This window comes from Hordeum vulgare, chromosome 2H (genome assembly GCF_904849725.1).
Source record: "Hordeum vulgare subsp. vulgare chromosome 2H, MorexV3_pseudomolecules_assembly, whole genome shotgun sequence".
Classification (NCBI taxonomy): domain Eukaryota; kingdom Viridiplantae; phylum Streptophyta; class Magnoliopsida; order Poales; family Poaceae; genus Hordeum; species Hordeum vulgare.
Genome location: NC_058519.1, coordinates 152131320 through 152141532, shown reverse-complemented (window position 1 = coordinate 152141532; position 10213 = coordinate 152131320). Strand labels below are relative to the sequence as shown.

General features: G+C 46.5%; 1 protein-coding gene across 5 annotated transcripts; it reads right to left on the bottom strand.

Moving 5' to 3' along the window:
* Positions 1-1644: 1644 nt before the first annotated feature.
* On the bottom strand, positions 1645-8801 carry LOC123425627 (disease resistance protein RPM1-like). 5 transcript variants are annotated; one of them, XM_045109322.1, is made up of 4 exons: positions 8626-8801; positions 4491-7377; positions 4225-4406; positions 1645-2261 (listed from the first exon to the last, which is right to left on the bottom strand). In XM_045109322.1, the coding sequence occupies exon 2, from the start codon at positions 7261-7263 to the stop codon at positions 4501-4503; it is 2763 nt and encodes a 920-aa protein (XP_044965257.1). In that variant the 5' UTR covers positions 7264-7377; positions 8626-8801; the 3' UTR covers positions 1645-2261; positions 4225-4406; positions 4491-4500. The 5 variants fall into 5 exon arrangements, with proteins under 5 accessions (XP_044965257.1, XP_044965258.1, XP_044965255.1 ...); XM_045109323.1 differs by having other exon boundaries at positions 1645-2302; positions 4225-7377; XM_045109320.1 differs by having other exon boundaries at positions 4225-7377.
* Positions 8802-10213: the final 1412 nt, after the last annotated feature.

The window sequence follows — 10213 nt, the reverse complement described above, 5'->3', positions numbered from 1 at the left end:
GTTTGGAATTTTCAAAGGGCTTAAGTTAGTGGCGTTGATGTGTTAAAAGTGTTAAATTCATTACATCTTGGAGCCATCGATCAATTCCAGCCCATGTGACTAAACAATCCAAAGTTCACACATTTTGTACATATCGGTTTGATCGAGTAATTCAATCAGTCTCACTGATGTGTGTAAAGGTGTGTATAACGGTAATTTTTTTGGTCTGCCCTATATATACCCCCACCACTCCACCAGTGTGTCTCGAAGCAAACATAACTCCTATCCATATTTCCGAGAGAGAGCTTCATCGTTTTGTGTTGATATCTAAGGGATTCCACTCCAACCATTGATATTTGATTTCTAGTCACCTCATTACTTTCCATCCAAACCTCTCGTACCAAAAGCCAAAATCTATGAGAGTGTTTGAGTATTGAGGAGATTATCTTTTGAAGTACAAGAGAAGAGTTCATCATCAACAGCACCATCTATTATGTTTTGAAAGCTCGCGCCTCCTAGATCTCCTAGGTGTGCTTGGAAGTTTCCAACCGTTGTGGAGAAGCCAAGAACTTTGTGAGGGATTGGAGAGAGCCTACTTCGTGATGATCTAGCCAGGTGAGGCTAGTCCTTCGTGGGCGTAATCCATGGTGGAATAGGTGAGGTTACTTCTTCATGGACCCTTCGTAGGTATGAGCCCTTCGTGGACTCAATTAGTTTGTGGAATCTCACAACTGAGATCTTCGTGATGTTAGATCCTTCATGAATCGAAGCCTCCGTCAACGTGGATGTATGATAGCACCACCTATTGGAACCACGGGTCAAAAATCTTCACCATGTCAACTTGCTTGTGCAAATCTCCTAAACGCTACTCCTAGTACCGGTGCCAGAAATAAACCAGGACCCAGGCAGCCTTTGGGACATTGTGTCTCCTCTGGCTACTCCTTACTTTACTTGCACTTGCATGTCCTTACTTTTCGTTGCCTATATTCTAGATATGCGTGGGTAGGGTGTGCTTGTATTACTCTAGCTCAAGCCAGAACTGCCTAAATGTTAAACTTGCTAAAATTTCCCATTGGCCTTTGCTAGTAGTCTATTCACCCCCCCCCCCTCTAGACATACTTTTCTTCCTTCAGTGTGTACCGTGGTCTGTCAACAACAACGCTTGGTATTGTGGAGCTGTCATCCAGCACCCCCCCCCCCCCCCCCCCCCGCCCTTCGTGTGTTGTGACACCATGTTGTTGAGCAAGCTCAAGACCCTCCCATTGTTGTCGTTGTGTTAAGGTGACCGTCGTTCTCTTGTTGTTGTCTCGGTTCACTTTTGCTCAATGACAGCACAATGATGCATCCCCAACTTGCTAATCGTTTTGATTTCCCATGGCACACATGTAAAGGCACTCGTTGATCATGGATGATTCTGTATAGCGCCATGGGGTTCAGTATGCCCGTCGGTGCAACGCATTAGGCTGTTTGCAAAGTTTTGGTATTGTGATCCCTCGACGGCACCCCACGTCTAGTTATGCCTTCATGCATGGGCGTCCATTTTTTCTCCTCTTTTTTAACCTTGTTACTTGTATGTTTTTTGGTTCGGTTTCATGCATAAACAAGGTTAATTTGTTTAGGTTTTCGATCCGGTTTTCTAAGTAAAATGGATCATTCTCTTTGGCATATGGGCCACTTTGAGTAATATATTCAAGTGAAGGGACTCCACCTCCTGTGATTTCTAAAAAAAAAGAGCAGGTTGCCCAATTGTTCATTTCTTTCGTCTTTATTCTAATACATACACAGTTGCATGTGTACTTTATGACGATCGTTCTTCACATTTTGGAAGAAACAATCAAGCTTCTAGCAAATATTTTTGGGTGCATTTGCCGCATCCGCCAATCAGATTTGCAGCCGTAATTTGAGGTTTTCCTTAGCAGTCCAATATGCCGATGCCAAGTTTTTGCACCCCATACGTGCTACTGGTATGACTAGCAGCAAGCAGCCAAAACAGTTGTCAATCAGAGAGCTGCGGCTGGCACATACACTTTCATACCGCGGTGCTACAGCTGCTGGTGATTTCTGAGAATGTCCAGCTAGCTTCTGTTGCTAGCACACGAGGTCGTTTATCATCACGCTGTACGATCATCAGCTTTCATCAAGGCAATGGAAGCCTTGCTTACGATCAACTGGCCGAGACCAACAGTTCGGCCATCTCTCCCGCGCAGCCTGCTACATAGAGTTTCTCCAGGTCGGTGTCGAGCTCCTCTGTTTCTTGAGTACCAACTGATCCTCCTCGGTGCCTTGCATCGCAGAGTAATTAGATACATATGTTGTTGCTCAGCTGAATAATAGTACAAAAGAATATAAGAATTTCGTATGCATGCATAATGGAATTGAAACAACTCAAATGAAAATAATTTTGTTGTGTCAAGATGGCGAACGTTCAGCCAGACAAATTTACTATCCATGCTTTTCTTCACAGAAAGCGGCATTTTTAATAGGTGATAAATTTAGAAAAAGCACCGAAGAAGAAACTAAACCAGCTGATGAGTACACAAATCCTTGAGGGCATCTCCAGCCGTCCCCCAAGGAGCACTTTTTTTTACGCCGGCGAACGAAAAAAGTCCCACTCACGGATCCACGAGCTCGATTAGCGTTAGATTTGGTCAATATTTCGATCGGCGAACCCAACCCAAACCCAGAAACCTGGGCGGCAGCTGGGGGAGGAGAGACTGTTTTGCATGTCAGAGCAAGTACAATAAGGTACAGTCAGCAGGCTGTAAGGATTAAAATACTATATTTTTGTTGAGTTGGATGAGAGAGAAGAGGAGAGAGAAGGGAAGCGGGCTCTTCGTGAAGAGCTAGCTCTAGCACGTGCTCCTAGGTGTTTTATGAGAATGAAAAAGTGGGCCATATATGATAAAAGTAGTACTCTTTTATAGCTAACTATTTTACAAGTTAGCTATAAGATGGGTTATAAGATGCTTATAGCCAGCAGTTGGCTATACTATTAACCAAGCTCTCATTTGGCCTACCGTCCTTCAACTCCCTCTCTTCTATGACTGTATGCATCGATTGATGCAGAGGTGGAGGGCTGATCCTCCTTTCCCAAAAAAAATAACTCCCTCTCTCCTAACTTTTCCTCCGGGCCCACCCATGTGCTCCTCTCTCTTCTCTTCTCTTTTCCTTCTCTCCCGCCACCAACTCACACGACCACGCAAAACGCCTCACCCGGCATGCCGCCGCCCTCGCCTCGCCTCGCCGCGCACAGGTCCGGGACAAGCTCGGCGTCGCCGCCACCTACTCGCCGCGGCATCCCAGCTCTCGCCGCGCCATCTCCGCGAGCTGGTCACACAACACTTCCCCCTTCAGCGGCGGACCGCCGCCTGCCGAGACAGCCACCTCCGGCGCATCTCGGGGTCAACCAACATGGAGTAGTCCAACGACGAGAAGAAGAAGGCGTCCTCATCCTCTTGGTCTCCACCGCTGTCGAGGCCGCAACCGAACGCGGCAGCGCCACCGCCGCCAGGGAGGAGGTCGACGCGGCGAGCTCGGCTGCCGCGGGGCAGCCCGCGAACCCCTCCATGGGCACGCGCGCCGCGCCCTCACACCCGTCGTCGCAGTCCGCGCAGAGGAACGCCGACTCGCCTCCCCCAGCCGCCACGCGTGCCGCAGCTGGGCAGGTCGCGCACCCGGCATAGAGCGGCGCGCGCACGTGCTTCCGCGAGAGCCGCAGCGCAGTCGCCACCTCCCCGCAGTAGTCACACGGCCAGTGCTGCCTCGCCCCTCCGTTGTCCTTCATGTCCAGCGCCCGGTACGCCACGCCACCAGACGGCGAGTCAGCCGAGCAGAGCAAAGAATCCCGCAATGCCGGAGGGAGGAGGGGCGGCAGAGGCGGGTCAAACGGCGGGAGAGCGACATTGTCTGGGGGCTCAACGACTGGGAAACCCCCCAGAGCAAAATTCGCGCCGTTAAATCTTCATCTGTCGCAAAAATTGTCCCTGAGGGGCACAACAGCTGGAGATGCTCTGAGATAGTGCTACTACCGAAGAAAACGATAATAATAAACTGAGGCAACACTCAGCAGCTTTCATTGCTGAAATTTTTGCTGCATTGAGATCATTTACGGTTCCCTCTTTGATTCCTGATGCCTAGTTATACAAAACTTTGTTTAGGGTCAACAAGTCCATAGTGTGGCAGTATGTTCAGCAACAATAAATTTTCAGAATAATAAAAAAAGAAAAGAGTAAAACAACAACCAACCTCCTGAGCCATCCATTTGATGTGTTGTGCATTTTCAACATCTGGACCAACAAAACTGAATAAGCTTCTCCTCTTTCCTTGCCAATTCTCTTCTATAGAGCCGCCTCCTTTTTTCTCCGAACTATTCAGGAGGGCTGCAGGTTACCACATGGCCATCTCTCAAGCATCATTGATCTCTCATGCTAGAAGACAAGTGAAAGTTTCAGTTTGAGCGAGAGATCAGAAGTACTTGAGTTGACGATATATACTGGAACACTGGATCATACCCCAAGTGCTTCATGGATAAACAGTTACCCTTCGGACGTGATTGATCTTCTTAAGATAATCATTGCACTCATTTGTTGTTTCTTTGTTCTGAAGCTTCTTTGTGAGATCTTTGGAGACTCCTCGCAGATATAATTTCTCTAGTGTTCTAAGATGCTCAATGCCATCAGGGAGGACCTTTAGCTCTGGACAATCTGTGAGAGATAGGTCAACAAGGCTTTGCAATGCACTTTCTTCTACTACAACATCATTGAGCTGCGGTGCATCTGAGATTGATAGCAGTCGCAGTTTTGGAAATGCCATGGCATTGAAGTGCAGCCTCTTCCCTTCATAGGCCTTATCAAGCCAAAGTGCACGTAGACCATGTAACACCAACAGGCATGAAAATGAGTCTTCATCAAGTTTGGAGAAGGCCAAGGCCAACAAGGTAATGTTTTCATGGTCTGAGAAGGACGAGACAATCTGAGGCATCCGCTTCTTATCTAGTTGCCCTCCTATTTCAAGCTTCGAGAGCGTAGGGGGTAAGCAAAGCTCTTCCAGTTCCAGTGTTTCTTTCTCATTTATAGCCATAATTGCAAGACTAACAAGATGGGTCATATTCATGATAGCATTGCACAAATCAGCACAATGGTCTCTCTGCACTTTGGTGATGGACAGAGTTCTCAACTCCGTCAAAGCACCAAGATGACACAAAGTCTCTGAGCTTGCCTCAACAAGTTGCAAGGCTTGCAAGTCTGTCAAGTGCCTTATGCCGTTAGGCACCTGGATTCCAGTCCAGGCAACAACTCCTTTACTATTTGTCTTTGGATCAGTAGCTACATATAGATATCTCAACTTCCTGAGTGTCGCCACACTCTCTGGTAAACTCAACAGCTTAGCATTGTATGCATCCAAAACTTCCAATTTCTGTAGTCTTCCAACTGTTCTCGGAATATCCTCAACCTCAGTATCTCTAAGACCCAGAAACCGCAGATTAAACATGTTGAAAACCTCATTTGGTAGCCTCCTAATTTTGGAACCTTGTAGATCTAAAGTTGATAGCAACTTGAAAGATTTCAAGAAAGACCTTAGTGAATCAACTATCAGACCAGTCTCAAAAACATATATTGAACGGAGCTGAACTTCACTTGAAAGAGTCAACTGCTCAATATTGGCACTTTGGATTGATAGGCGGCGTGTATTTTCTGCTGAAGAACTCCCTGAGCCATCATAAACCCTACAGAATCTTTCCTCGTTTGATTTAGCCAGAGCAAGAAGGCGAATGATATCATGCATTCGACAACTCCGCACACGTCCACTTTCATTCCTCTCAACTACCTGCAATAGGCTTCGATTTACAAGTTCGTACAAATAGCCCTCTGCCACTTCCTCCATTGTTTTGTGCTCTGTTCCCCTGATGAACCCTGCTGTCACCCAATGCCTAATCAGTCTCTTCCTTTTGATCAAATAATCCTCTGGAAATACAATACAATGAAGAAAGCAGTTCTTCAAAATATATGGAAGATCCCCCAAACTGACCATTAGAACTATATTGACATCAAGAATCGCATTGTTTGTCAACTGCACTTCTAATTCCTTGTACAACTTTTCCCATTCAGAATGAGTTTGGCTTTTGCAGGACAGTAAACGACCTATGCATGCAATGGCAATGGGCAAGCCATTACACTTGTCCACAAATCTTTGTGCCAAAGATTGTAGCTCCTCCGGACATATTCTGTTTTCGTTTTTCCAAAACGCCTCTTTACAGAACAATTCCCATGAGTGGTGCTCTTCTAGTGGTTTCAATTCAACCATGCAATTTCCAGTAGCGAGCAACGCTACATCATGGATTCTCGACGTGATTACAAACCGACTGGTGCTGTTAGTAGGGAAAGCATCTCTTATCTTGAACCAGATGTCAATACCCCAGACATCATCTAGAACCAGAAGATACTTCTTGCCACGCAAGAAATCACGGATGATCTCAACTAGGCTTCTCTTTTTCATGTCAACAATATCAACGCGAAGTTCACCCTTTAAGTCACTCTTCTGTAACTCCCTGATAATCTGCTTTAACAAGTCCTGAACCTGGTATGCTTTTGATACAGTTATCCATGCAGCACAGTCGAAGTCTATCTTCAGAGTGTTGTAAACATGGGCAACCAAAGTGGTCTTGCCTACTCCTCCCATCCCCCACACTGTGCTAATTACATTCTCCTGTTGCAAATCACTTGTCAACCAATCAATCAGCAAATTCTTACTCTCATCAATGCCAACAAGATTTTCTTCTATTGGGAAGTATGAAGTCTGATCTGTAGATCTGCAATGAGCATCACTGTTTCTAGCTTCTATTGCAATTCCTCTCATGTCATACCGGGCCTTTCTCCTATCAACATTCTCTAATTTCAGTTTGATGTCTCTCAGTTTCAGTGACAGACGGCGCCAGGTCCTGATTCGCTTAAACCGCCGCTTGATCTTCACAGAAAAGCCACCATGTTTGTCCTCTAACTTATATGTGAACTCGTCAACAACATCCTCGATCTCGAAAGCAAGGCCTCGGATCTTGTTGATGAAGCTGGCAGTGGTATTGTCGGTGTCCTTGAACCTCTCGGCTTCTTGTAGAAACGACTGCATGCTTTCCAGCTCCTCCTTGATATCACGGATCTGACCAAACAGCCTGACAACAGAAGAAGCTTTAGCTTGACGGCATAGCTTCCCTGTACCAACCTTGACTGCTTCTATGGCCAAGGCTGAACCAAGCTTCAGAATCAGCAGGCCGACAATCCCCTCTGCCATGGTACTATGGATTTTCACTGGTTGACTTCTTTCAAGGGTGAAAATGTCCTAAGCCAGAAAGATCAAAGGCAAACAAGCAAGGAGATAAGAGCCAATACAATATCTTGGGTGAACCTACCAGAAGGATTGAAATAAACAATCAGCCAGACTGAAAATATATAGATAGGCCCCAAAGAAGTGCATTGCAAGAGAAACATTAGCAAGTCCATGATTCATATGTACGTTTGCACATACAGCCCACCGATCAACAAAGTCACCTTAGCTCATAGTCCAACTTTTTGGATGGTACCACGGAAGCTAATAAATTGTAAGTTATGTTTCATTGGCCAGTTGTTTTGATAACCCAAAAGGTTCACTATCCTAAAAATTTAAGAGGTTGCGGAACTCGCCAATGTGAACTTACTAAGTGTTTTGTTTACTCCCGGCACAAAAAGGCGCCGAAGGTAAATTATGTTCATGTACCTTTTCATCTCGTTTTTTAGTATCTACTCCCTCCGTTCCTAAATATAAGACCTTTTAGAGATTCCACTATGAACTACATACGGATGTATGTAGTCATATTTTAGGATGTAGATTCACTCATTTTGCTCCGTATCTAGTCTATAGTGAAATCTCCAAAAGGTCTTATATTAAGGAACGCTCCCTCCGTCCACAAATAAGTGTCGCTGATTTGGTACAACTTAATACTAACTTTGTACTAAATCAGCGACGCTTATTTTGGGACGGAGGGAGTATTAGTTTGCATGATAATACTGCAAGTGCTCGAGTACATCTGTAAAGCACATTGATTCACTAACTTGGACAAGAAAAGGCGGCGAAGGCTAGTTGGTGCAGAAAGAAAAGACATTCTTTCAATTTGAGTACATATTTCTCACAATCTCACTGATAACATATCTAGGACGAATAAGTACATAAGCTCATATGCTCTGCAGAAAGGAGTACCACCGGTCTATAGTGTTTCTAAGCTTCTGCCGAACCGAATTCTAGCCACGAGATGGCATACCATTTGATAGCCGGTACAAACCAATAAGTAGATGCAACAGGGATCAGTCTATGACACAAGTTATGTAGGCTGATTTCATTTCAGGTTGCAGATGCTGATTGGTAAGGTTGACACGAGGAACAAATCTGGTCCTCTTTTGGGGTGAGAATTAGCTAACCATGAGAATGCAGGGGGGTGTCAGGAAATTGCTTTCGTTCTTTGTAGTGCAGCGTCCAGCAAGCGACCATAAAATCGGCCGGTAACTAGCAGCAGATCCAAACCGAACGACGGAAGCGAGAAAAATATGTACTGTGGTACTGTAGATAAAAGGACGGAGTGAGCATGGTAAGACCTTATCGGCGAGGAATCTAATAACTCACCACAGCAAAATTCCAGGCCTGGGAGCCGCTCCGCTCCGGCGGCAAGGAGAGGAGGGCTTCGGGGGTTGGGAGTGTTGAAATGGGGAAAAGGAAGCAGCGACTCTTCTTTTTGCTTGTGTGCTGGATATCAGGCCAACTCCAAAGCGCGATCCGTCCAGACGTTTATTTGGACTGGATTGTGTCCATTTAGAACGATAACAGGGCTGCCTATGTCCGGATCCATCCGTGATCGGATTGATGCACCCAACGGCCGCATCTCAAATCATTCGAGACGGATAGGCCATTTAAAAAAAATAGAAAAATAAAAAAGTCAAAAAATGTAAATAAAATTCAAACATTAATAATTCAATAGCCTCACGGGCCATAGTCTTTAATTAAGATAACTTTAAAAAAAGATAAAATGTGTCGCCCCGCACTGTTGCCGTGCTCATCGTCTTCACGCGTCCTCGTTGTCTTCATCGTCGCCAGTGAGGTCGACGTACGACGGCATCATCCACGGGTGGGCCGGCGACTCCTGGAAGGTTGGCGGCGCTGACGGCGCCTACACCACCTTCTCGCGCGGCGATGCCTCGCGCTCTCGTGACCGCGGGGACGTGGGGCACCAAGGCTCAGCCCCCACTCCCTCGGCCATCTCCATGGTCGTGCACGACCACGTCCAGCGCTGGCCCACCAGCTCCGAGGGGAACGCGGCCACTAGCTGCTCCTCGTGCACCTCCTCCTTCACTGCCACAGGTTGCTCCTTCGGGATGGCCACGTCGCCGGCCGCGGTAAGGGTTGTCATCTCCTCCAGCCCCACCAGCTGGCGCTCATCGTACGCGTTCATGGAATCTTCCATGACACGCTGGACGAGCCAGGCCTCCTCCTCTTCGGTCATGCGAGGATGTGGTGGTGGCGATGGAGAGGGTGACGGCGACGGGGTCGGCGTCAGGCTGCGCACCTAGGGAGGGCTTGGAGGGCGCGCCCGGCGATCTGCACGTGCCCGTCGCGGGCTGTTGTGTTCGTCGGCAAAGTAGGACGCGCGCCGCACATCGTGCTCATCGCGGAACCACGTGTCCCACACGGGGGAATCCATGGCATACCTCGGGTCGTAGTAGAGGTCATCGGTGTTGGAAATATGCCCTGGAGGCAATAATAAATTAGTTATTGTTATATTTCTTCGTTCGTGATAATCGTTTATTATCCATACTAGAATTGTATTAATTGGAAACTCAAATACATATGTGGATACATAGACAAAACACTGTCCCTAGTGAGCCTCTAGTTGACTAGCTCGTTGATCAAAGATGATCAAGGTTTCCTGACCATAGACAAGTGTTGTCGCTTGATAACGGGGTCACATCATTAGGAGAATCATGTGATGGACTAGACCCAAACTATAAACGTAGCATGTGATCGTGTCATTTTGTTGCTATTGTTTTCTGCGTATCGAGTATTCATTCCTATGACCATGAGATCATGTAACTCACTGACACCGGAGGAATACCTTATATGTATCAAACGTCACAACGTTACTGGGTGACTATAAAGGTGCTCTACAGGTATCTCCGAAGGTGTCCGTTGAGTTAGCATGGATCAAGACTGGGATTTT

Bases quoted from the DNA above. Each gene is read 5' to 3' on its own strand.
- LOC123425627 (XM_045109323.1), bottom strand. From the start codon at position 7,263: ATGGCAGAGGGGATTGTCGGCCTGCTGATTCTGAAGCTTGGTTCAGCC.